The following is a 27458-nucleotide window of genomic DNA, read 5'->3' on the forward strand; positions in this document are numbered from 1 at the left end:
ATAAGAGAGGTGAACAGAACCAACCAATCACTAAGAAGGTGGGGAGAAACAACCAATCATTAACGTATTTATTAAAAACAACTTGATCTCAAAATAGTGTCCAATCAGTGAGCTGCGTTTCCGTGACGTAATTAGTTGTCAGGTCGGGCTTCAACTTTTAAATGAATTCATTGGCAGGACTAGACGCCCATTGGGTCTATACACATTGTTATTGGCTCCTTCAGCTGTCAATCCTTTGAAAGCTGTGACAGAGGTTGATGACAGTGGTGAGGGGGCGTGGTCAGACTAGGTTTGGGTGTGTACGGCTAGTGACAGGACGCTGGGCAGGGTTGTGTGAGCGGAGGGGGCGGGGCTTTGCCGCTTCCTGCTGTTCACACCAGACAGACCCTCCCTGGAACCGGGACATGGCGGCTACCGGGGTGCTGCCCTTCATCCGAGGGGTGGACCTGAGCAGCAATGATTTTAAGGTGAGGTGGCCATGGAGGGCCTGGGGATAGACTGGGGGAGACCCTGGGGGGGGGCTGGGAGTCACTCTCAGTAACTTATCTGTGCATAGACAATGCAGTGTGTTAGGCCGGTACAGCGCACATAGGATCTATACAGTTGTATCTATAAGGAAATGTTATATCATCTCTGTATATTCATGCTGCAGCCCAGTCACGTGACTACATTAATTGGCATCAAAATGGTCACATGACCTGTAGGATTTTTTTTGTTGTTGTCCCTTTAAGTTGACTTTTTTTTTAATGGTTGTCGCATCACATGGAGAGCGAGGAGATCACCCCGGGCAATAAGGGAAGATCCTATACCGGTGAATGGCAAACGGCGCAACGTCTAGATGTGGTGGCAGAACTACAACTCCCAGCATGCCCGGACAGACCTTGGGGTTACTCCAGGCCTGATACATCTGCTCCAGCTTTCTTTAACCAGCGGATCGCCAGTGACTGGAGAACTACAACTCCCAGCGTGCCCTACCTGCCGCACTCTGTTAGGACATGCTGGGAGCTGTAGTTGTGCACCTGCCGGAGAACTACAGGTTGGAGAAGGCCGGTGTAAGGACCAGAGGAGCTCTAAAGGGGGTCAGGACATGCTGGGAGCTGTAGTGTCCCAACCGCTGGATAGCCGCAGGGGTAGATAGACGTATAGTTTATATATATATATATATATAGCTATACATACACTTACCTAGAGGAGCACATTTGGCAGACAGAGTCCTGTATACACAGCTACGTAATACATACATAGTGTGTGTGTATATATATATATATATATATATATATATATATATATATATATATATATATATATACACACACACACACATCTACTGAAACCCATTCTGCCTCTAGAAGTTCAGCTGTCCATGTATATGACCGTGCCGGGTTGTTTCCGCACACAAGCCCTTTGGATTAGAATGCGGCACGGTCCTATCCACGGATAGCTGAACCTCTGGTGGCAGAATGGACTCCGATCAGGTCAGTGTACCTCATGACAGGTAAATAAATTTTTAAAAAATTTTTTGTTAAAGGGGTAGTTCACCAAAATTGGTCCCAAAAACTGGTCCCAGCAAGTGGCAGAGATTTCTAATTTATTTTTATTAAAAAAATCTCCAGTTTTCCAGTACCTATCAGCTGCTGCTTGTCCTGTAGGAAAGTGGTCTATTCTTTCAGTCTGGAGAGCAGGAGAGGTTTTCTATGGGGATATATGGGGATATTTCTATGAGGGCCTAACGGGACGTGTGGGATGCAGGTGGTTGTATGCCGGGGTGGGCTTGCTTTTATATTCTGTTGTGTACTTTATGGAGCATGTTGCACTTTCTTTATTGCTTTGTTTTTGATTCCCTTTCATATATAATATATATATATATGTGATTTGCTTTGGGTCTATTCATACCTACAGTAGTAAGTTCTGTGTAGTGGGTTTATTACTTGTTGCTCCTATTATTGTGAGGGCACTTGTGTTCTTATGGTGGCTTTTGTTGGCCTTCTTTTTAATAATTTTTTATCCAGTTTGTGATGTTGTTGTATTCATAAAGATTTGTACGATTTATTGAATACTTAGTGTGCAACCTTTTTGTATAGTTTAGTCGCTTTTCTTTTGTTGCAGACAGTTGCGGCTCAGACGCTCCAATAGAAGTCTATGGGATCCACGTTTTTTGTGGACGTCAGAGACATTACCTCAGTAAGGGTGGGTTCACACTACAGAATTCTCGTGGATAAACTCAGCGGAATTCCGCAGTATGTCCGCGTGCCTTTCCGCCGGCTCCAAAGACACCATTCTATGGGCCGGCGAATTCCGCTATCCGCCGAAAGGATTGACATGTCACTTCTTTCGGTGGATAACGGAATACGACGGCCCATAGAATGGTGTCTATGGACAGCCGACGGAATTCCGTGGAGTTTATCCACAAGAATTCCATAGTGTGAACCCACCCTAACATCCGCTAATATATCCTGACACAGATTCACTATACACCCTGACATATACTTAATATATAGCAACAAAAGGCGTCATGTTATCCTATATAATGTGTATGTACAGCGGCATATACATAACATACATACTCCCACATGTCTACCTCATATACTGATGGCTTCATGCACATTATATATATATATATATATATATATATATATATATATATACACACACTCATATAGTCACACACTGTATATATTGTAGTTTCCTCCTCCTCTTCCTCCGATGCTGCGCTCTCAGACTCTTCCTCCGGCCGTCACTCTTTTATATTTAGCCCCTTAACCCCCTGGGGGAGATGGAGGACGGCAGCTGGTGCGGGGGCTGAACACACAGGGGGCGCCACTATCTGCTAGAATGTTCTGGCCATCGGTGTCTCCTGGATGCGGTGTCGTCACAGTGTTTCCTCACACACCTCACGCACACACTTGTGATACTTAAGATATTTCCTTCCTCTGAATTTCTCCTTCATGTGTGAGATAAGCAGAATAGAGTGTGAGCTCCTCTATACAGGAATGTGTGGGGCCCGCATATATATATATATATATATATATATATATATATATATATATATATATATACACAGTGCCATAAGACGTGGGGGTGACCTCCCCACACCCCTATTCTGTTATGGCGGCCATCTTGGATCCTGCACCAGGTATATCACACCATATTGGTACTGTAAGGTGTACCCCTTGTTTTTAGTACCGCAGGCCAAACAATTATATTACAGCCAGGATATAATCCCGGTAATTCATTGGGGGGTGTGAGGGGCTGACACATTGTAACGCCACATTCCTGCACAGTGACACCGATACCCACAGCGGCCGTGTATAGCGCACACAATGGAGGCAGCCGGCCGTGCCATGTTCACAAGCTTCAATGAGAGTCAAAGGATCACAGAGGATCATCTTCCTTCTCCACAACACATCGCGGCTCATCTCTGCTACATGGTGTCTGCCACTACAGCAGTGATGGGGAACCCCGGTCTCATCAGGTCAAGGGAATGATGGGAGTTGTAGGAGAGGGCGGCTATTTTATTACATATATATATAAATATACACATATGGGCTGTCCATAACCAGTAGGATCCCATAGGCCAGGGATGGAAAACTTCTGCTTTGCAGCTGTTGCAAAACTACAACTCCCATCATGCCTGAGCAGCCTTTAGCTTCGGAATGTTCCCCATCTTTATATAGTTGTTGATCCGGCTGTGATGCTGTCAGATTTACTAGCCCCGGGAGGGGCCGATCCGCCCCTGTGACTCATTGCACATCACAGAGCCATTGTTTATAGTGCTGTCCGTACTCCTTCCATAGCCGGTGGCTGCACAGGTATCTCTCCTGGCCCCCTGCGCACAGGTATGCTCGGCTCGGCCATGCGTGCATGTAATGTAAGATGCCACCAGACTCCTATTACTTCAGCTCACCTGGGATCGGGTAATGAAATTCTACCCATCTGTCATGTCATCCGTCATATAAATAAGACACCCCTGAACATTGCTCTCATGTATAAGGCGCCTACAGGCCCAACACTTAAAGGGGTACTCCAGTAAAAAAAAAAAATCTTTCAGATCAACTGGTTTCAGAAAGTTAAACTGATTTGTAATTTTATTTGTATTTAAAAATCTTCAGTCTTCCAGTACTTATCAGCTGCTGTATGTCCTGCAGGAAGTGGTGTATTCTTTCCAGTCTGACACACTGCTCTCCATGACTGCCATGTTGTCTCTCTCTCTCCAGGGCGGATACTTTCCTGAACATGTCAAGTCTATGTCCAGCCTGCGATGGCTGAAGCTGAACAGGACGGGGCTGTGCTACCTGCCGGAGGAGCTGTCCTCTCTGCACAAACTGGTGAGATATAGTGAACGCAGATAGTTCCCATCATAGGTAACATGCTGGGTGGGGAGCACAGGGGTGGTCACTCAGCTCTTTACAGACCCTTAAAGGGGATTACAAAAGAACATAGCAGCCGGACACAGCGCCACTCATGTCCTCAGGTTGTTTTTGGTATTGCAGCTCCATTCTAGTAAAGTAAATGGAGCCAAGTTGTAATACCACACACAACCTGAAGACAGGGGTGGTGCTGTTTATGCAGGAAAGCTGTGTTTTGTTGTTTTTTTTTTGCTTTTTTTTTAAATCTTGGGTAAGATGCTTTTATTCAGTTACTGTATGACATGGAGTGAGGATATCCCTGGACGTTGGCCCGGACTGTAGTGGAGTCAGAAACCTTAATAAAACTCAGATGAAGATGCTGTTTTGGCAGGACTAGTCGACTATCTATGTGTATGGTGACCTCTCAACCCTCTCGGATCAGACAAGTCAAACAGCACCACTCTTGTGTTTGTGTGTGGTATTACACCTCAGTTCCATTGGAGTGAATGGGCCAGGTTTGTAATACCACACACAACCTGAGGACTGGGGTGGCGCTGTTTTTAGAAGAAAACAGCTGTGTTTTTCTAATCCTGTTGGAGGTATGTGACCCCCTTGAGGTGACTTTGCACTACAGCAGCCTGCCTTGTGTCTGTGAAGCAGCAGGCTCAGACTGTGTAATGAATCATTATACTCATACATTGTTGAAGGGCCCAGACTGTGTAATAGGATTAGTCCTTATAGAAATGTGTAAGGAGAGGGAAGATGGGAGGAAGTGCACAGGGCCTGCTTGTGTTCTGCATAGGGGCTGCATACACAAAACGATAGGAGATTGGGAATGACGTTTATTTGGAAAGTTGCTCAGTTCTTTGTATAGTATGATTTATATTTTGGATGTATCAGAGTAATTGTATGTATTCATCCTGTCCAGGAGCATCTATCAGTGAGTCACAACAACCTGACCACATTACATGGCGAGCTGTCCTCCCTACCCTGCCTGCGGGTGAGTAGTCCTGTCTGCCGTCCACATACACAGCGCTGTGCAGTCTCTGTCATATCCATGCACCGCTCATGTTACTCTCCCCTTCATTCCCAGGCCATTGTGGCTCGTGCCAACAGCCTGAAGAATTCTGGGATCCCGGATGACATCTTCCAGCTGGATGACCTGTCCGTACTGGTAGGTGTAAGATGTGTCCATCACTAAAGAAGTGGCTGCTGCATTACAGGAGCCAAATGTTTCCTTCAAGATTCCTGTATGCTGTTATATTTATCTATAACATGGTGCTAGTGTGCCCCCTGGTGCCCATCAGGAGGTAAAGCAGCCAGATGGAGTTAGAACAGGGAATCGGTCATCAGAAGTGATTTTATTTTTCTTTGTTGTTTGTTCGTTCTTTCTCTCTCTTTTTTTCTTTCTTTTCTTTCTTTCTCTCTCTCTCTCTCTCTCTCTCTCTTTTTCTTCTTTCTTTCTTTCTTTCTTTCTTTCTTTCTTTCTTTCTTTCTTTCTTTCTCTCTCTCTCTCTCTCTCTCTCTCTCTCTCTCTCTCTCTCTCTCTCTCTCTCTCTCTCTCTCTTTCTTTCTCTTTCCCTCTCTCTCCCTCCCTCTCTCTCTCTCTCTCTCTCTCTCTTTCTCTTTTTTTTCCAGTCTTCCAATTTTTTTTTTTTTTTTTTTTTTGCTGATGTAGAGATTTATAGCTGTAAAACTTTACCTTGCAGGACCTCAGTTATAACCAGCTGACAGAGTGCCCACGAGAGCTGGAAAATGCTAAGAACATGCTGGTCCTCAACCTCAGCCATAACAGGTGAGACCTCTCCATATTCAGAGCTGTCAAGCGATTTGCCACTTAAAGTGTCCTTCATTGGAAAACCCCTTTGTTATTTTCATCTGGGCTATAGAGTTTATTAGGGCGGCAGCGCACTTGTCTATTTAGTCTAATTGTACATCTGAAAACAATGTTAGATGGAGACCGCCTTTAAGATGTGTATGGTGTCGGCACATGACTGATGTCTTTCTGCTCTTTACTTCTTCAGCATTGATAACATTCCCAATCAGCTGTTCATAAACCTGACGGATCTGATCTATCTGGACCTCAGTGACAACAAGCTGGACAGTTTGCCGCCGCAGATGCGGAGACTGGTGCACCTGCAGACCCTCATCCTTAATAATAACCCCCTGATGCATGCCCAGCTCAGGTGAGGATGCACAGCCTTGTCTCATCTCTGGTTATTTTACAGATCAGCACATATAACGGCTGCATCTCCATTGTGTCAACAGGCAACTCCCTGCAATGGTCGCCCTGCAGACGCTGCATCTGAGGAACACACAGCGAACACAGAGCAATCTGCCTACATCCCTGGAAGGCCTTACTAATCTATCAGGTAAGCAGCTGATGGGAGGGCATGCTGGGTGATGTAGTTTTGGTAAGTAGACCTGATGGGGGGCTGCAGGGTTCTGACCTCTAAGATCTCTACCATTGTGAACAACATAAATGCAATCTTACTAAATCTACTATGCACATAATTAGGAAAACATAGCCGCTTCCAGAAACCGCACCACACCCGTCCACAGGTTGTGTCTGGTATTTCAGCTCAGCTCCATTGAAAAAAATGGGCTTTGCTGCAATACAGATCCACTGTACAGGTGTGACACTGTTTTTGGAAGGAAGCAGCCATGCTGTAGTAATCCTCTAATGCAGATGTAATCCCTTACAGATGTCGACCTGTCTATGAATGACCTGGGCCGGGTCCCTGAGTGCCTCTACACACTTGCCAACCTGAAACGCCTGAACCTCAGCAGCAACCAAATCTCTGAGCTGTCGCTGTGTATCGATCAGTGGACTCAGCTCGAGACCCTCAACCTCTCCCGCAACCAGCTGACCTCAATCCCGGTATGTATTCAGGGCATGAGCAAGATTGGTTTAGGGCCAAATTCAGGGTGCCCCAGTATAGTAACCCTTGCCTATTCTTCACCTCCAGTCTGCTATCTGCAAGTTATCCAAGCTAAAGAAACTTTACCTAAACTCCAACAAGCTGGACTTCGATGGGATCCCCTCGGGTATAGGAAAACTCAGCAATCTGGAGGAATTTATGGCGTCTAACAACAACCTGGAGCTTATCCCTGAGAGTCTTTGCAGGTGATGCAGCCTCCTATAGGGGTTCAGTGGAGAACTGGTAAATATTGAGGGTTTATAGATCTTATTGGTTCTGTTCAGATCGGGCAAATTGCGGAAGATGGTCCTGAACAAGAACCGCCTGGTCACGCTGCCGGAGGCCATCCACTTCCTACCAGACCTGGAGGTAGGAAACACATCCTGCCTGTACAGCCCATCGCTTCCAGCTGTTCAGAGTTTTTCATTTAATGTATTATTTATTGCTGTCATTCCAGATCCTGGATGTGAGGGAGAACCCCAACCTTGTGATGCCTCCCAAACCAGCCGATCGCACCTCCGAGTTCTACAACATTGATTTCTCCTTACAGAACCAATTGCGCCTGGCGGGGGCATCCCCGGCTACGGCCGCTGCTGCTGCCGCTGCTGCAGGTGGTAGGTAGACTGAAGACTCAACTCTGACCTTTTAAAGCAGCATCTCTCGCTTTTTAGATTGACCTCGCTGCGTCTCACTCTCCTGGGGTGAGCGAGGACAGGACGCAGCAGGGCTGAGCTGCTGTGTCTCCATCTGACATTACAATCCAAGCCCCCGAGACATGTGGAATGTCAGAGGGAGAGGTAGTAAAAGGAAGAACATACCTAACAGCTCCCGACCACCGATTCCTGTCACTGCCCAGGTGGTCGGGATTCAATACGACAGTGAGAGGATGGAAATACCCCTTTAAGATATTTCATCCTCCTTTTGACTGTGTTTTTTTTTTGGTTGATGATGCATTCATGGGGGACTTGTCTAAACTTTCAGCTGGAAGTGCAACAAAGGATTCCTCTGCAAGGAAGATGCGTCTGAGGAGACGTAAGGACTCGACCAAGGATGACCAGGCCCAGCAGGTGTTAAAGGGGATGTCAGATGTGGCTCAGGAGAAGAACAAGAAGATACAGGTGAGTTCTGGAGACTAAGGCCTGTTCAGTCCAGAACAATATGGCTACATTTTGCATTCATATTGTGTCTGGATGTCTTGGTCTGGCCCGAAATGTTTCCAGTTCAGGTCTCTAGACCCTTGTGGTTGGGCCAGGACATGCAGCTATGATATGGATGCTAAAACTTGCCTAAGGACTCACATATGGGCAGATTCCGGCTCCATCAAGGTGTAATGAGTAGTAACGCTTCAGCCATAAAAGTTTATGAGGCCATCTTGTGCCTACAGCCCGGCGCACACAGCCTGATGCATCTGTGGGTGGATTGTCTCTGCACTATGTGCTTCTCTGGATAACTATTCGCTTCTCTCCGCTGATGGATCGTCTTCTCTTTCTCTCTGTCCTGTAGGAGAACGGTGACATGAGATACACAGATCTGAAGACCCGGCGCTGGGATCAGGGGCTGGAGAAGCCACATTTGGATTATTCTGAGTTTTTCACTGAAGACGTAGGACATATCCCGGGGGTCACTGTCTGGCAGATTGAGAACTTCATCCCTATCATGGTGGATGAGGCTTTCCATGGAAAGTTCTATGAGGCAGACTGTTACATTGTGCTGAAGGTGAGGAGCGATGCTGCTATCTCCATAATGTGAGCTCTGTGGTTGTGTCTTCACTAGTGTTGAGCAAACCTTATAAATGTTTGGGTTTGGATAATGTTGCCAAACCTGAACATTTTGGCTGGTTTGCACAACACTAGTCTTCACAGCTCCATGTGTTTGTGACAGGTTACTGAGACTTAAAGGGGTATTCTGTCTGGAGATGGTTAGGATTACAATAATCTTTCTCTGGGACTCCCTAAGAGGTAAATAGGAGTTGCAAACATTGATCCTTGGAGTGAAGGGGTCTGTGATCGCAGAACAAGTTCATGTAACATCTGTTACTATAGAAATCAACGCCAGAGGCACAACACTGTGTGGTGATCAGAAGGGGTCTCGGCCTCCTTCATGCTGTTCGTCATGTCACAAGCTTACACCATTAAATCCAATGAGCCAATTTCCTTCCCATAGACGTTCCTGGATGACAATGGCGCTCTACGCTGGGAGATTTACTACTGGATCGGCCAGGAGGCTTCCCTCGATAAGAAGGCCTGTTCTGCCATCCATGCTGTCAATCTGCGGAACTACCTGGGTGCCGAATGCCGCAGCATACGGGAAGAGATGGGCGACGAGAGCGAAGAGTTTAGTCAGGTGAGAAATCATTATAGACCTTAGATCTCGTATACGTCTAGAGGAAGCTTGTGCCTTACCAGCACCCTCATCTTCTTCCTTCAGGTGTTTGACAATGAAATTTCCTACATTGAAGGAGGTTCGGCCAGTGGCTTCTATACAGTGGAGGATGCACTGTACATCACCAGGTGGGAGGGCAGGGAATGCTGGGAGTCAGGTTAAGGCAGCATTGCACAACTCACAACCCTTCTGTAGTTGCAAAACGGGGACCACACGTGATGGGAATTGTAGTTCTGGAAAACTAGCGGGCCGCAGATTGTGAAACCGAGGTTCTGTAATATAATTACTGAGAAGTGGAGGCGCCGTTGTTTACATTTTTCTCTCGTCTCAGACTCTACAGAATTTACGGGAAGAAGAACATCCGCCTGGAGCCGGTACCGCTGAAAGGCTCCGCTCTGGACCCCCGGTTAGTGGCTTCACCCCTATGAGGATAATAATGGCCTTTTTGTTGGGGTAGTTGGCGTCTCGCTCATCTGATGTTGTGTCTTTCAGCTATGTCTTCCTCCTGGATCATGGCCTGGATATTTATATCTGGAGAGGAGCACAAGCCTCGCTCAGCAACACTACCAAAGCCAGGTACGGGTGCGGCCTTTAATAGGACGGATATCCTGATATTAGGATGAGATCTGTGCGGCTTTCATCCAGGAACCTGAACACAAGAAACTTGTTTGGCAGCCTGATCTGCATTTACTCATAAGGTTTCCAGTCAGTCGCTGTGTGTTCTGTGCTGAGCACTAGGTGGCGCTATAGCATTTATCATGAATATCTATCATTTAGAAATGTAAGTAAATAATAGGATGTGTGACTGCCATCCAAAGTGATAGGCAGAGCATAATATAGTGGATGTATATAGTATACTGTATATAGCACTGAAAATATATCTCCCCTATATACCAGCAGGGGGCCCTTAGGGGGAACAAGAGTTTTGGGGGTGAGTTTACTTTTGTCTATGTCATATTTTTTCAGACTGTTTGCGGAGAAGATCAACAAGAACGAGAGGAAGGGGAAGGCAGAGATCATCCTCCTTACAGACGATCAGGAGACTCCAGAGTTCTGGGAGGTGCTGGGGGGACAGCCGGATGAGATCAAGCCGTGGGTCCCCGATGACTTCCAGCCATCGCGCCCCAAACTTTATAAGGTATTATAGGTCCCTGGTGAAGTCACTGCTTGTATAGATTGCAGCGGCCTAGGAGGGACCCACTGTGTGAGCTGTTTGACCTGTCTTAAATCGGCCATCTTTGTTTCCCACCATCTAGGTTGGACTGGGTCTGGGCTATCTGGAGCTGCCGCAAATTAACTACAAGATCTGTGTGGAGCATAAAAAGAGACCGAAAATCGATCTGGTGCCAGAGATGAGGCTGGTGAGACCCTATATACTACAGTAACACAAGAGCTGACAGATCCTCTATACTACACCACACCACACAGGACACCTCCTCTATACTACACCACACAGGACACCTCCTCTATATTCCACAGTAACAAGAGCTGACACCTCCTCTATACTACACCACACAGGACACCTCCTCTATATACTACACCACACAGGACACCTCCTCTATATACTACACCACACAGGACACCTCCTCTATATACTACACCACACAGGACACCTCCTCTATATACTACACCACACAGGACACTTCCCCTATATACTTCAGCACACAGAACACTTCCTCTATATACCACAGTAACAAGAGCTGACAGATCCTCTATAATACACCACACAGGACACCTCCTCTATACTACACCACACAGGACTCCTCCTCTATACTACACCACACAGGACACCTCCTCTATACTACACCACACAGGACACACCCTCTATACTACACCACACAGGACACCTCCTCTATACTACAGCACACAGGACACCTCCTCTATACTACACCACACAGGACACACCCTCTATACTACACCACACAGGACACACCCTCTATACTACACCACACAGGACACACCCTCTATACTACACCACACAGGACACATCCTCTATACTACACCACACAGGACACCTCCTCTATACTACACCACACAGGACACCACCTCTATACTACACCACACAGGACACACCCTCTATACTACACCACACAGGACACCTCCTCTATACTACACCACACAGGACACCTCCTCTATACTACACCACACAGGACACCTCCTCTATACTACACCACACAGGACACCTCCTCTATACTACACCACACAGGACACCTCCTCTATATACTGCACCACACAGGACACACCCTCTATACTACACCACACAGGACACCTCCTCTATACTACACCACACAGGACGCCTCCTCTATACTACACCAGACAGGACACCTCCTCTATACTACACCAGACAGGACACATCCTCTATACTACACCACACAGGGCACATCATCTTCTACACTACACCACACCACGCAGGACACCTCCTCTATACTACTGCACACACTACACTACACACTACTGCCCTAGAGAGTCCTGGAAAACAAGGATATAGCCATGGGTAAAGGCTGTATCCATGTTCTCCTGGCAGCCCTAGGGCGACATCTGACTGCATTTGATGCCGGGAGTCAGATACAGAGTGTTCAGCGCTGAACACGAACAGTTTGGTATCTCTGCTCAACACAAATCCTCTATACCACACAGGAGAAGCTGACAGACCCTCTATACTATTCTAAACCTATGTCAGTGACTGGGCAGCAGATACAGGAGAAGCCTTGTATACCTGGATCACTGTGTAGCGGTAGATGCATATATGACCGCCATCTTATTGTCACTTCATGTTCTTCAGCTTCAGAGCCTGCTGGACACCAAGTCCGTGTACATCCTGGACTGTCACACCGACATATTCATCTGGATCGGGAGGAAGTCTTCTCGCCTGGTCAGAGCGGCTGCTTTGAAGCTTGGCCAAGAGCTGTGTGGGATGCTACATCGCCCCAAACATGCCATGGTGATCCGGAACCTGGAGGGCACAGAGTGCCAGGTATGTAGGGTCGCATGGCTGACTGCAGACAGACCTCTGTATATACCTCTACTCTAAGGAGGTAGAAAAAACGTTATTTTCTGTTTTCAGGTCTTCAAATCCAAGTTTAAGAACTGGGACGACGTCCTGAAGGTGGATTACACCAGAAACGCGGAGAGCGTGGTACAGACCGACGGGCTTCAAGGCAAAGTGAAGAAAGACGCGGAGAAGAAGGACCAGCTGAAAGCCGACCTGACCGCACTGTTCCTGCCACGTCAGCCCCCTATGCTGGCATCAGAGGTAAGATGGGCACATGTCTGAGTGACACATACACCAGTGATATACCTCAATGACCTGGGGAAGAGGGTGGGAGGGGGATAGATACAGTCATATACATGTAATATATACCTACAACTATCAGCAGGCCAGGGAGCCACAGGATACCGACAGATGACCATATGTGTTGGTTTTTCTTGTCCCAGGCTGAACAGCTCACAGAGGAGTGGAACGAAGATCTGGATGGGATGGAAGGCTTCGTACTGGAGGGGAAGAAGTTTGCACGGCTACCTGAGGAAGAGTTTGGCCACTTTCACACTGAGGATTGCTATGTGTTCCTGTGCAGGTAATAGGGCTAAGAGAACATTGTAGGGACATGGTGGTGTAAGGTCAGAGACAAGTACAGTACACAATGTTCTCCTTCAGGTATTGGGTCCCAGTAGAACATGATGATGATGAAGAAGAACAGCAGAGCAAGAAGAGGAAGATCAATGAGGATGGAGAAGAAGATGAGGAGGAAGAGGAGGAGGAGAAGCAGCCAGAGGAAGACTTCCAGTGTGTGGTGTATTTCTGGCAGGGCAGAGAGGCCTCCAACATGGGCTGGCTGACGTTCACATTCAGTCTGCAGAAGAAGTTTGAGAGCCTGTTCCCTGGGAAGTTGGAGGTAACGTCTTTTATCCGTATTATCCACCATGACTGATCTGCCAGCGATTTGTGTCTCACCGTTCTGTTCTGCTCTCAGGTTGTCAGGATGACGCAACAACAAGAAAACGCCAAGTTCTTGTCTCATTTTAAGAGAAAGTTCATCATTCACAAAGGGAAGCGGAAGATGAGGGATGTGGGACTTCAGCCGAGCTTGTACCACATGAGGACCAACGGGAGCTCGCTGTGCACCAGGTATGGAGGGGACACCATGGGTCAGGATGGCGGAGACTAAGGATTTCTTGTACATCCAGCGTTATTATTCTCTTCTGCCTCCGCAGGGTTATCCAGATCAACACAGACTGCAGTTTGTTGAATTCAGAGTTTTGCTTCCTCCTGAAGGTGAGTTCTCCACGGCAGCCATGATGTCTCCTCCAGGCTCTTCTGCTATGTTCCCCCATTCACCCACCTGTATCTTTTCAGGTCCCCTTTGAGAGCACTGATAACCAAGGGATTGTGTACACCTGGGTAGGGCGAGCCGCGGATCCCGATGAGGCGAAACTCGCCGAGGACATCATGAACACCATGTTTGATGACACGTACAGTAAGCAGGTGCGATGCTCGAGGGGAGGAGGTGTGGGGGTTCTCTGGGGAGAAATAGATAAGGGAAGCGACTGAAGATGTCTTCTGCTCATCAGGTTATAAATGAAGGCGAGGAACCAGAGAACTTCTTCTGGGTGGGCATTGGAGGCCAAAAATCATACGATGAGGACGCAGACTATATGAAGTTCTCCCGTTTATTCAGGTAGGTGGTGTTCTCCATTGCAACCACCTAATGGCAATTTGGAACAACCCCCATAACGCCTACAATAGAGAGGTAGTTAAAGGGGTAGTTCACCAAAAAAAAGAAAATTCTTTCACACTAACTGGTCCCAGCAAGTGCCAGAGATTTAAAGGAGAAGTCGGGCGAAAATCTTTATTAAAGTATTGTATTGCCCCCCAAAAGTTATACAAATCACCAATATACACTTATTACGGGAAATGCTTATAAAGTGCTTTTGTCCCTGCACTTACTACTGCATCAAGGCTTCACTTCCTGGATACCATGGTGATGTCACGACCCGACTTCCAGAGCTGTGTGGGCTATGGCTGCTGGAGAGGAAGATGGCAGGGGGACACTGAGGGACACAGGGCACTGGAGGGACACTGAGCATCCCCCTGCCATCATCCTCTCCAGCAGCCACAGCCCGCACAGCTCTGGAAGTCGGGTCGTGACATCATCATGGTATCCAGGAAGTGACATCACCATGGTATCCAGGAAGTGACATCACCATGTTTATCCAGGAAGTGACATCACCATGTTTATCCAGGAAGTGACATCACCATGTTTATCCAGGAAGTGACATCACCATGTTTATCCAGGAAGTGACATCACCATGTTTATCCAGGAAGTGACATCACCATGTTTATCCAGGAAGTGACATCACCATGTTTATCCAGGAAGTGACATCACCATGTTTATCCAGGAAGTGACATCACCATGTTTATCCAGGAAGTGACATCACTATGTTATCCAGGAAGTGAAGCCTTGATGCAGTAGTAAAAGTGCAGGGAAAAAAGCACTTTATAAGCATTTCCCGTAATAAGTGTATAATGGTGATTTGTATAACTTTTGGGGGGCAATACAATACTTTATAAAACATTTTTACTGGACTTCTCCTTTAAATAATCTCCAGTCTCCCAGTACTTATCAGCTGTCGTATGTCCTGCAGGTAGTGGTGTATACTCTCCAGTCTGACACAGGGCTCTCTACTGCCACCTCTGTCCATGTCAGGAACTGTCCAGAGCAGGAGCAAATCCCCATAGAAAACCTCTCCTGCTCTCCAGACTGGAAAGAACACACCGCTTCCTGCAGGACATACAGCAGCTGATAAGTACTAGAAGATTACAGATCTCTGGCGCCAGTTGATTTAAAAGAAAGAAAAATTGGTGAACTACTGCTTTAAAAGATAACATTTTTGCTACCTGACAGTGCCACAGCAGCCATTAGGGGGCGCCAATGTCTCTAGTCTAGAGTTTTAGATTTTATTCTTTTCATAAGAAAATATATTGATTTCTTGCTTTAACCCTTTCATTCAGATGCTCCAATGAGAAGGGCTATTTCTCGGTGTCTGAAAAATGCTCCGACTTCTGTCAGGATGACCTCGCTGACGATGACATCATGCTCCTGGATAACGGCAAAGAGGTGAGGACACTGAGCCAGCAGCCCATCACCCTCTTATGGAGAACATGACGCCAATACGGCTTCTTCTTTTATTTCCAGGTCTACATGTGGGTGGGGAGTCAGACCAGCCAGGTGGAAATAAAGCTCAGCCTAAAGGCATGTCAGGTAAGCGGCTGCAGCTTCTCTACAGAGATAATCTCTTTCCATATAATAATCACCAGGCTTCTCCTCACATGTCCATGAAGTGTTCCTGGATTTCTTATCAGGAAATCTGGGTAAATATCCGGACCCATAGGGTTCTATATAGCACTAATACCCTTCGGGATTTTTCCTGAAGGGTGTCCAGGATAGAAAATAGCTCTGGAAAATATAGAACCCTATGGGGGCATTCAGAATGTGACTGACCTGGTCGGGAGCTGTCACTCACTTATACCTTTGCCACATCCCATAGTGTAAAAATGGCCATGGATGGGTGAAGGCGGCCTTAGTCTGTGTATGCTGAGAGTTGTAGTTCTGCAACAGCTGGAGAGTCGGCAGTGCTGTATGTAAAGTTCATTCCCTTAGCTGTATGTGACCATACTTGTTTCCCACTGTAGGTTTACATCCAGCACATGAGAGCCAAGGATTCCGACCATCCTCGGAAACTGCGCCTGGTCCGTAAGGGAAACGAACCTCACGCCTTCACCCGCTGCTTCCACGCCTGGGGTGCCTTCCGTAAACCACCAGCCTAAGGCTAATCCCAAAGCATCTCGGACCTTGTACCTGGGCGGCAGTGTCTGCTCACTGCTCCAGCGCTTGCACAGAGGATGTGAATATATTTAATCCTTCCTGGGCCCCTGAAGGCCGATTCTCTACTGTACAACAGCCGGGACAGAACTATGGCCTTACTGACTGCACTACTGCTAGCTTCGTATCCTGAGTGACTCCATTTCTACAGTGTTAGGGGTTTTGCACACTAAGGGAAAATCTTCCAGAACTGTATCCAATGCAAGCTGCAGTCTCCACCATGGTGTAGGTCACTGCTGGGTCTGCTCTACCTCTCCTGCACCATGGCGCCCACTATAGACTCACCCACCACCATCTCACATCCATATCACTTGTTGGGTAGCGCCAGTCATCTGTAAGCTGGCAGAGTGATCCCTCCAGGTACATACCTGACTGATAGGGATAACCTTTACCATGGCAGCAAGGGTTACCCAGGACTGGAAAAACATAGCTGCTTTCTACAGTCCATGCCACACCTGTGCATCTGCTGTATTTGTTCCTCAAGCTCCATTGAAGTGAATGGCTGTTGAGCTGCAATTCCATATACAACCAGGTGTGCACTAGTTTTGATGGAAAACAACCATGTTTCTTAGTCCTGGACAACCCGCATGTGCCATAAATCAGGTCTTTGACTCTCAGTAAAATATAGATGAGGTTGTACAGTATAATGATGGGACTCAGCAGCAGCTGTGGATTCCTGACACCAGGGGGCATCTTGTCTGCAGCTATATAGCAGGCTCTTTCCACAGCCATGTGTAGATGCGGGTTTTATCTCCATCAGGTCTTCCTGGAGAAGGCCCTAATGTCAGTATATAAGTAACTCCATGAACAACAAGGCTCTGACAGAGCAAATCATAAGGACGGTTGGCTTCGTTGGTGCACTGAAGATGCATGGCCACTAGGGCGACGCAGAGGCCAAGGACCCTGCAGCCGGGGAGGGGAGTAGACACTTACTGTATGAGCTTTATATTTTAATAAAATTTGCACTTCACTTTCAATCACTGTTATTCTTTACAATGCGGCGGATTTATCAAGGATTCGTCTGCACCTATACAATAACAATAGTATGGGATAGTGTAATAGTACGTGCTGTACCTACCATACTTGCACTGAATCGCCACTAGGGGGAGCACACTTCATACTTTTTTTTGTAGTGAAATGTTTCTTTGCACCAGCATAGTCAGACATCCCCTATAACTACATAGCTGGGTGTGGGCTGTCTTGCGGGGTGAGTTCTAGTTTTTAATAAAAATCTAGTCTTTGATGGGACTCTGGTCACTTCGTATTCAAATTTTCTTGGAAGGAAACATGACCAAAAAAACAGCATTAACCATCCTATATGAATATATATGTTAATCATCCCTGCACACACAGCCAAGTGTTTCATTTTTGTGTAACCCATATGGTTTGCTAATGTATGCCCTTCTCACCTGGGAAGGGGGACACTGGGTGGGGCAGCACATGGCCTGGATTGAAGATCCCAGATGGAGGTTACGGCTGGCAGAAGGCACCAGCAATGTATGGAGCAGACTCCGCACCTATAGATGCTCCATGGTCCCTTCTAAATGTGATGCTATACCTGTGTATCAGGAGGTCCTTGATACTAGCTGTACCAATCCAGACTACAGTGGCAGCTATCAGCTGAAAGAGTGCCTGGGTGACCGCCCTCTTTCCCAAATATCAAAAAGGGACACGGATATGTGAACAGGGCCTAATACAGAACATTTCAGGAGTCAGGTCGTCTCCATCCACATTAGATGATTGGCTGGTCGTGCCAATAACAGCAGCTTTGGCTGGCTCCTCTTAACAAGCCTTGAAGTGTTACACAGATATTTCACCTTAGAGAATAATGTACCTGAAGTGTTTAGCTTCATAGAGACTTGAAATGGAGCAGAGATATAGAATATTTGTGTTAAAGGAGTACTCTGCCAAATGTTTTTTTTCTTTCAAATCAACTGGTGTCAGAAAGTTATATAGATTTGTAATTTACCTCAGTTTAACCCTTTGAGGACCAAGGGACCGCGCAAATTTTCATTTTTGCATTTTTTTTTTCCTCCTCCCCTTCTAAGAGCTCTAGCACTTTCAGTTTTCTATCTACAGCGCCATGTGGGGGCTTGTTGTGTTTTTTTTTTCAGGAATAGGTGTCCTTTGTAATAGCATCTTTCATTCTACCATAACATGTATGACAGAACCCCCAAAATATAATTTATGAAGATTCCTGTGTCTACGTAATGCACTTTATGGTAAAAGCGACACGATACCATTATTCTATAGGTCAGTCCGAAAACAACCATATATGCAGGTATACACAGATTCTATAATCAGAAAAAGTAAAAAGGTGCCCAAAAATATTAAGTCCTAAACGCACCAAAAACCACCAATCAGAACAAAAAAAAAAAAAAAAAAAAAAAAATCCACACAGGATCACAGAAAATGCAAGACAGAGATAAATATTATAATCTTTATTTGAATTCATATTTAATAAAATTCATTAAAAGATGAAGAAAGTGAAACAAACATACAATACAAAGAGGGGTGAGGGGACATAACCTATTTTATGAGATCATATATTGCACATGCATGAAAATAATTCCTGAAAGTTATTGTAATACAGGCAGCCTCCACAAGATGGCAGACAAAATGATGTAATAGGTGGCAAATAAGGAAGAATCTAAACAGGCAAAGAAGCCTTTTGTAAAGTGGAGTAGGTGAGTGGGACTGAAGGTAATACATGCATCCTCAGTTACTTATTTAAATTTAATATTGTTTGGTGACCTTACCCGGCACATAGTACTCACGGAGTACTTTTGGCACTTTACAAAAGGCTTCTTTGCCTGTTTAGATTCTTCCTTATTTGCCACCTATTACATCATTTTGTCTGCCATCTTGTGGAGGCTGCCTGTATTACAATAACTTTCAGGAATTATTTTCATGCACGTGCAATATATGATCTCATAAAATAGGTTATGTCCCCTCACCCCTCTTTGTATTGTATGGTTGTTTCACTTCCTTCATCTACTGAATTTTATTAAATATGAATTAAAATAAAGATAATATTTATTTCTGATTGTCCTGCATTTTCTGTGATCCCGTGTGGATCTTTTTTTTTGTACAGGTTCTGTTAAAAAAATATATTTTTTAATTTTATGAAAAAAAAAATTCTCAATTATTAATAGAATGGGCCTATTGTGACGCTTATAACAGTTTTAGTTTTTCAACCTTTGGGGCTGTATGGGGTGTCATTTTTTGCAATTCTTACGCTTTTTTCCCCCCACTTTTCGTTTACGCCGTTCGCGATGGCGATAGTTATATTTTAATAAATCAGACAATTGCGCATGTTACATTAGGTTTATTTTTACAAGTTTTATTTGTATATCTGGAAAGGGGGGTGATTTTAACTTATTAGGGGAGGGGCTTCGGGGTATTTTTATTTTTTTTTTAAATACAAATTTTAAGTCCCCTTGGACCTGCAATCATTAGATTAAAACACACTGATCATTGCTATGCCTTAGGCGTAGCATTGATCAGTGTAATAGGCGCTCTGTTCATTGAGCTTGCCTGTGGCAGATTTAATAAGCAAAGTGCCGATTGGACAGTCACACTGAGGGGGTCCCAATCGGTAAGTGACAGAAGCTGCTTCTGTCACTTACACACCGCCGTTTAAGCGGTTAATGACACGCTGCCGCCTGTCATTAAGGGTGAGGGGCCGGCTGCTCACCTGCTATGAAGCACGCTTCATAGCACAAACAACTCAGGACGTAAGGGTACGCCCAGGGTCGTCTGGTGACAGGCGGTCAGGGCGTACCCATATGTCCTAGGTCGTCTAGGGGTTAAAAAAAGCTCACGTTTTGCAGTACTTATCAGCTGATGTGTGTCCTGCAGGAAGTAGAGTATTCTTTCCAGTCTGCAGAGCAGGGGAGGTTTTCTATGAGGATTTGCTGCTGCTCTGGACAGTTCCTGACATGGACAGAGGTAGCAGCAGAGAGCATTGTGTCAGACTGGAGAGAATAAACCACTTCCTGCAGGACATACAGCAGCTAATAAATACTGGAAACTTTTTTTTTAAATAGAAGTAAATTACATATTTGTATAACTTTCTGATCTAAAGGCTTTTTTCTTTTTTTTTGCTGGATTACCCCTTTAACGAACTAATAATGTTGCACCTCCAATAGGTTAATGGTGGCCATTCTATATGGATGCTCTATGACCCGTATACGCTCCAGCCTCCTCCTTGTAACACTTGAGAAAGAAACCGATACAATATTCTTTATTTTTATTTTAATAAAAACCATTTTATATCTAAACAAAAAAAAAAAAAAAACTAAAACAAAAAAACAAAAAACAAAAACAAATAAGATTACAACCTAACCAGAAAAATAAAATCCATGTAAATTGGATAAATTCTTCAAAGAATCTTGTCAGAGACAATAAGGTTAGCAAAATCCCCCCCTCCCCCCCCAGCTCACTGCCATGCTGGGACCAGTAGTTCCTTCCAGGCGCAGAGAACCAGGAGTTCCCCCATCTCTCTACCTGCCCCTTAATATAAATCTTAGTAGATTCACAGAAAAGCGGTACCAAAAAAATAGCCTCAGAAATGGAAGGCAAGGCGTACAAAAATAGATCTAATCGCGTAATGGTCACCGAAAAAAAGAGTTGATTAACCCCTGAAATGCTGCAGGGGTCCATAGCTCACAGTTGTGTACAATTCGCAGTCCTTGGCCAGTAAGTTCACATTCACGGCACAGCCAGGGGTAGAACATTTGGTCGTCGACAAGCAGGGGTGGGGGACGGGCTATGGCTGGGGTAGTAGCGGGCTCCCTTTTCATGCTGTATTATAAAGCGAGCCGGTTATTGCTGGGTTGCGGGCTTCACTAATTCAATACAAGTACGTTGTTTGTGCAAGATGCCGACCGCAGTATAGAGCAGCGAGTCCATATAAAGAACAATCCACAGATAAGTCACATGACCAGCCCCCTCCCCGCTCAGCAGTCAGGGATGACAACCATGGGTGATGCACTACTCCAGATCCCAGGCTGCTGCAATACTGACAAAGAGTCTGTGTGATGGCTGAAGAGTGCGGGGGAGGGGGTCTCCTTCCTGTGTTCCCACCACATTCTGGAATCATTTGGAAATCGACTGATGCAGAGGAAAGACTTATGGAATGAGGCACAAGGCGGTGATCATCCACCAATACAGAAGGCAACGTCTCAGAGCCGGGTATAGGGGGGCTCACCAGGCCGGGGGGCAGAGTTGTCCAATGTTGTAATGTGGAAGATGAAGCCATGAAGAGGATTGATGTAAACCAGGTCAGAGAGGTGAGGGGGCTGCGGTCAGACCCTGGAAGAGATGGAAGTGTAAATCTACATCACATATCCTACAAGTGTATTATAAGCGAGACCATCACGTGTGATGCCATGTGCCAACCATGACGCCAGGATGAGGCAACAGCTGGCACTAACCTCACTTTATCAGGATCTCAGAGGGCCGCGTCTCATCTGCCGAATTCTTCATGTTCTTCTCTGACTCTTCATTGGCTCTAAAGAGAAATATCAGGATTAAACCTGAGCAGTCCCGAAGGGTGACCCCCGCCCATACAGGAGAAAGGGGTGTTGACCCCCAATCAGACAGGGGGGGGGGGGGGGGGAAGAAGGGGTTGGTTGACCGCCAATCAGACAGAGGGGGGGGGGGGGGGGGGGTGAACCCACTCATGGAGCCCCAGGAGACAAATCATCTTATCTGTAGCCATAGGGCCCTATTTCACAGTAACGATATCGGCCGTTTCGGGCCCATTCGGCAGATTATCGTTACTGTGAAATAGAGAGAACGATCAGCCAATGACCGTGTCATTGGCTGATCGTTCATTTAGGGCCAGACCTAAAATCATTGTTCGCCCACCGCGCATCGCTACGGTTGAATAGAGGTGCGCGGCGAGCGACCGACGATTTGACAGCAGCAGCATCATCATCATACATTACATGTCCAGCCTTCTCCGCGCTGTCTTCATCCCAGGGTCGCAAACTCTCTATCTTCTGAATGGCCGGTCTGCTGACGGAGCGCTCAGCCAATCACAGGCTGGGACCGCCGCGGCCTGTGATTGGCTGAGTGTGGCCTGTCAGCTGACCGGCCATTCAGAAGATAGAGAGCGCGGGACCCTGGGATGAAGACAGCGCGGAGAAGGCTGGACATGTAATGTATTACTGCTGCTGCAAGGACATCGGTAACGATGTCCCTGCAGCCCTCGCTCAACAATTGTCGGGCCGTGGAATAGGCCCAGTAAACGTGCGGCAATCTAGCAGACTGCCGCTCGTTTACATCGTTGATCGGGCCCTCCTCGGCCCGTGGAATAGGACCCATAGTCTCTGCTCACCCCAGCATGTCTCTCACGTCCTCCACTGTGATGTCCCCGGTCGTGTCCAGAGTGGTATCTGTGCTGTTTAAGGGCGAGTCCAGAGGGGAGGGCGATAACGTGTGGCTGTGCTCACAGGAATTGGCTAAACAAGGAAGATAAGAGAGAAGATGAAGTTACACCCAAAAAATCTAACCCTGAAATTCAGGCCTAAGTTGGTCACCAGCTGAACCGCATGAACCAAGACAGGCAGGGGAGACACACAGCAGGGCATGAACAGTCAGGCACTCACCTTCAGATACAAGTGGGATGCCATCACACTCGCGGGAAATGTGGGTGCCATTGGCTTGGTTGGTTTTAGGGGACAAACTTTCCTTATTACTGAAATAAAATGGAGAAATGACAAAACTTACACAAAACGTTGTGCCGCCACAACTGCTGTCCCCCACCTGACACACAGGGGCCCCGGGCTCCTTACCTGAGGTACAGCGGATCGTGGGGCCGATCAAACTCCACCAAGCACAATGGTTCGGTGATATTCTTGGCACTGAGAGAAAACCGTTCAAATTCTGAAGGAGAGATCAGGTAAAACCCTGGAGGGGGAGGGGACACAATTATTACTCCTACGGTTACTGAGAAAGCTGGGTGACCGCCAACATACAGGGGTTCTCATTCAGCTCCTGAATGGCACATCACCCAATCTGTATGAGAACCAGTATGGCCGCTCCAGCACAGTCAACCTTTGTGCCTGGAAAGGCTGGGCGACAAACAACATGGTTGACCTTATCATTTCGGTTGTCACCCAGCTTTTCAAGAATCACAAAAACTGAAAAGCACCAATCTTCTGCAATGTCTGACCTTGGCCGTACTTGGTGAAGACACATGAGGCGATCCCACTGATGTCCTCCTTGCGGATGCAGTCGTAGCGCACCTGGGGCCGCAGCCCGGGGACACTGAAGACGTGGATGTCGCCCAGGTTAGTGAGACACGTCAGGCAGTTCTCAGAGTAATCCTCAGACGCTGTGCTGGTAAAGCTGGCCAGAGCCACCTTCCGCACCCGGCAGCCTTCGTGGGCCGTCAGCTTGAATTTTGTTTTGGCACTGACTTTGGGCAAAGTAAAAACCTGGAAAGAAGAGCAGAGAAACTCAATGCCAGGCAGCAGCATAAAGCTCAGCATCTCTAAGCTGCAGCCAATCTAGACACTCACCTTAAACTGCTCTTCAGAAGCGATGAGCACAGAGTGTGTTCCCTGCATGTCAGGTGCTTTCGCCAAGTCACGTGACACCTCAAAGGGTTCTGGGAGAGGGTTCCCCCGCCCGTCCAGGACAGCGATGGAAACTACTGGTGCTCGATGCATGAGCTGGATCTCCTTCCCCAGCACGGCTTCTGTAGAGCGCTCCGAGAACTTCTCCCTCGAAGGGACTTCCAGTGCGTATGCAAACACTGAGCCCGAGTTGGTGCCTGCCCACATTGTGGGGCCATGGTGGACGGCTATAGGGGGGCAAAGGTCAGAATATTGTTATAGCAACCTAACCACAGGGGGCAGTATCCTAGTAGTTATATTCTTGTATATAGGAGGCAGTATTATAGCAGTTATATTCCTGTATATAGGAGCAGTATTATAGTAGTTATATTCCTGTATATAGGAGCAGTATTATAGTAGTTATATTCTTGTATATAGGGGGCAGTATTATAGTAGTTATATTCTTGTATATAGGAGCAGTATTATAGTAGTTATATTCCTGTATATAGGAGCAGTATTATAGTAGTTATATTCTTGTATATAGGAGCAGTATTATAGTAGTTATATTCTTGTATATAGGGAGCGGTATTATAGTAGTTATATTCCTGTATATAGGAGGCAGTATTATAGTAGTTATGACATGGAGAGAAAGGAGCAGATTCCTGCACATAGGGGGCAGTATTATAGTAGTTATATTCTTTTATATAAAGGGCAGTATTATATCAGAATTTTCGTACAGTTCTTACCGTCTCGCAGGAAGGTGTCGGCAAAATACAAGCAGCGCACCACACCAGAGAGGGAGTCATCTGCTGAGCGAGGCTCAATCCTCCGCTGTACTGGCGCTATGTCTAGGTCATGGGGACCCGGCTGTTCTGCCAGATGTGCATTCGCTTCTTGGAGCTAAGTGAACAAAAGTAGTAATATTAATGGGGGATTTAAAAAACACACACACACACACACACACACACACACTAAAACAAGATACTCTGGATGAAGGGAAAGCTGGGTAATAGCTATCTGCTGTATAGAATAATGCTATTAGGCACTGACCCGGCTGTTGGGGCTGGCGGTGTTCAGCCTCTTCTTGCCGGACACTCTGCTCTTCCTTATTCTTCGGAATGACTGTCGGAGAGACTTCTTCAGAGACTTGACCCGGGACAGGGGCCCCTCCATGGCCAGGGAGTCATTGGGGTGTAACGTGCACCTGCAGGGACAGGGAGGCCATTCTATGTTAGGGGCTCCTCCGGCTCAAGACAAGAGACCCCCTCCCCCCTCCTCTCCTGGGACTGGCACAGTCAAAACAAGCATCACTGGCAGGACACATTACACCGTTGTGCCGCGACCGCTAACAAAACGCTCTCGGGTTTAAAGAGCTTCCACCATAAACCACTTAATGTATCAAAATACAAGACGTCTGTTCACTCTCAGGACCAACACTGGCACAGACACAGGCCGGTGCATTATTAATGAGGACCGGGGAGGAAGAAACCGCAGCGTACAAGGAGAGATGGAACGGATGCATCAGGGAAGCGGAACATTTGGAATTATAGACATGCACTTAGTAGTGGAAGTTTGCACCCAAATTGCTTTAGAGGGGTTATCCAGAGCTACAAAAACATGGCTACTTTCCTTCAGAGAAAGCACCGCTCCAGTTCAGGTGTGGTTTGTTATTAAGCTCCATTCACTTCAATGGAACCGAATTACACAACCTGCACCCAAACTGGAAACAAGAGTGGTGCTGTCTCTGGAAGAACGTGGCCATGTTTTTGTAGAGCTAGATAACCCCTTTAACCCTTTGAGGTGCAACCCAACATTCCAAAACTTAAAGGGGCAATCCCAAAAAATAAAACTTGTTACCCTTCAACTTTCTCAGAGATACTATGCGATCAGTGTGTGTGTGTGTGGGGGGGGGTTCTGACCACTGGGGTCCCAAGAACATTCAATGCTATCCCCTTTCTCAAGTGAATGGAGCAGCAGCAGACATGCTCAGCAGCCACTCCATACACTTGCCAAGATAGCCAAATACAGGTGTTAAGTTAGAATGTTGGTAAAACTCCTTGAAATGTCAACAGTAGTTTGGAAAAAAGTTTGACATGTCAGAGACATATCAAAAGTGTTGATCAGTTTAGGTCTGAGTGTTCAGATCCATACAGATGTGGAAAACGAGAAGGAAGAAAACCGTGCTAAGCGCCTCCTCCCCTGACTCTGTGTCCCGTGACCAGTCAGGCTCATAATGTAAGTCTATGGAGCTTGACTGATAATGCTGACACAGATGGGAGAGGATGCTCTTAGCATGGCCTTCTCCCAACTCAGTACAGGTCTAAACACCAAGACCCAGACCAATCAAAATCTATGACATGACTATGACAGGAGTGGAGTTGTTTTTGAAAGAAAGTTGCATGTTTTTTTTTTTATCCTGGAAAACTCATCTAAAGTAATAAGCGATATATATATATATATCTATCTCCCGATCTGCTTACCTGGCCAGGACAGGACTCCTCCGGTGATAGTCAAAGAGCCCAAAGCCGTGGCTGGTGCCAAAAGCCACCAGATTCCACTCAGAGTGCAGAGACACGGCGGTGACTGCGGCCGGCGGCATACACTGCACCAACATGGTGGTCTGGAAGCCAGGAGGGAAAATCATAGAGCCGTTTCTAGGAATCAACCTATCGTGTCCTTTCCAGGTGAAGCCTTCTCGGTCTTGTAGGAGGTCGACGGTGGCCACGCTGACCATGTGATCAGATTTATCGTCGTTCAGATCCATGACCAGAACCTAGAAGAAAAGGGAGGTCAGCACCAACTGGAGCGGCAGTATGGATGAGGGCGGGAACACAGTACAGAGACCCATAGGTCTGGGGATGATGGGCAATGTAATACTACCACCACCACCACCATCTACTTTAGGATGTATCACATAGATTCCACTATAGAACAGGGGTAGGGAACCTTGTCGTTTTGCAACAGTTGAAGGGCCAATTCCCATCATGCCTGGACAGCCAAAGCATGATGGGGACTGTAGTTTTGCAACAGCCAGAGAGGAAGGTTCCCCCTCCCTGTTATATAGGATGTCATGGCTTTATACAGTCTTCCTGACATGTTCCTGCCAAAACCACAACTCCCATCATGCCCTGCAAAGTAGCTGGGAAGGATCCAAGTTGTTGACAGACATGTGACCTAACAGCCTGTCAACACGCTAAGCTCCCACAATCCTCTGCATAAAGCTTCTTCCCCAGCCCTACATGGAGCAGATACACATCCCAATCCTGATCCCCACCCCCGGTATTTACTTTATGGTTTACGGGAACACGCGGCGGGTTAGATCACCACCTCTGTGATCCGTGACTACAGAGTGATTCATCT

The 27458-nt window shown here is 46.6% G+C and overlaps 2 protein-coding genes across 3 annotated transcripts in view; one reads left to right on the plus strand and one right to left on the minus strand.

Annotated features, from left to right (window-relative positions):
- The first annotated feature begins 317 nt into the window (after positions 1 to 317).
- Positions 318 to 17507, plus strand: FLII (FLII actin remodeling protein). Its single transcript, XM_069984227.1, has 30 exons — positions 318 to 467; positions 4215 to 4325; positions 5275 to 5346; positions 5440 to 5520; positions 6056 to 6141; positions 6371 to 6532; positions 6615 to 6718; positions 7052 to 7227; positions 7316 to 7473; positions 7552 to 7636; positions 7725 to 7881; positions 8249 to 8385; positions 8771 to 8983; positions 9431 to 9610; positions 9695 to 9777; positions 9981 to 10055; positions 10142 to 10225; positions 10616 to 10787; positions 10906 to 11010; positions 12432 to 12623; positions 12714 to 12902; positions 13085 to 13224; positions 13305 to 13542; positions 13621 to 13775; positions 13862 to 13922; positions 14004 to 14132; positions 14219 to 14325; positions 15660 to 15765; positions 15844 to 15909; positions 16341 to 17507. Exons 1-30 carry the CDS (start codon positions 405 to 407, stop codon positions 16473 to 16475), a joined length of 3822 nt encoding a protein of 1273 aa, XP_069840328.1. The 5' UTR covers positions 318 to 404; the 3' UTR covers positions 16476 to 17507.
- A 3356-nt stretch (positions 17508 to 20863) lies between these two features.
- LLGL1 (LLGL scribble cell polarity complex component 1) overlaps positions 20864 to 27458 on the minus strand; it is a 30175-nt gene continuing 23580 nt past the window's right edge. For both annotated transcript variants that reach the window (XM_069984230.1, XM_069984229.1), the window contains exons 14-23: positions 26579 to 26871; positions 25149 to 25302; positions 24845 to 24998; positions 24063 to 24346; positions 23714 to 23978; positions 23334 to 23448; positions 23148 to 23236; positions 22877 to 23000; positions 21969 to 22045; positions 20864 to 21846 (exon numbers count right to left, since the gene is read on the minus strand). In XM_069984230.1, coding sequence (XP_069840331.1) covers positions 21970 to 22045; positions 22877 to 23000; positions 23148 to 23236; positions 23334 to 23448; positions 23714 to 23978; positions 24063 to 24346; positions 24845 to 24998; positions 25149 to 25302; positions 26579 to 26871 — 1554 coding nt within the window. In that variant the 3' untranslated portion in view covers positions 20864 to 21846; position 21969. The remainder of the gene's footprint in view (positions 21847 to 21968; positions 22046 to 22876; positions 23001 to 23147; positions 23237 to 23333; positions 23449 to 23713; positions 23979 to 24062; positions 24347 to 24844; positions 24999 to 25148; positions 25303 to 26578; positions 26872 to 27458) is intronic.

Source organism: Dendropsophus ebraccatus, chromosome 9 (assembly GCF_027789765.1).
Source record: "Dendropsophus ebraccatus isolate aDenEbr1 chromosome 9, aDenEbr1.pat, whole genome shotgun sequence".
NCBI lineage: Eukaryota > Metazoa > Chordata > Amphibia > Anura > Hylidae > Dendropsophus > Dendropsophus ebraccatus.

Excerpts from the sequence above, each read along its gene's own strand:
- FLII (XM_069984227.1), top strand. The coding sequence starts at position 405 with ATGGCGGCTACCGGGGTGCTGCCCTTCATCCGAGGGGTGGACCTGAGC. Across the intron at positions 10,788-10,905 it reads CGCGCCCCAAACTTTATAAG|GTTGGACTGGGTCTGGGCTA; the intron begins GTATTATAGGTC and ends CCCACCATCTAG. Across the intron at positions 11,011-12,431 it reads TGGTGCCAGAGATGAGGCTG|CTTCAGAGCCTGCTGGACAC; the intron begins GTGAGACCCTAT and ends CATGTTCTTCAG.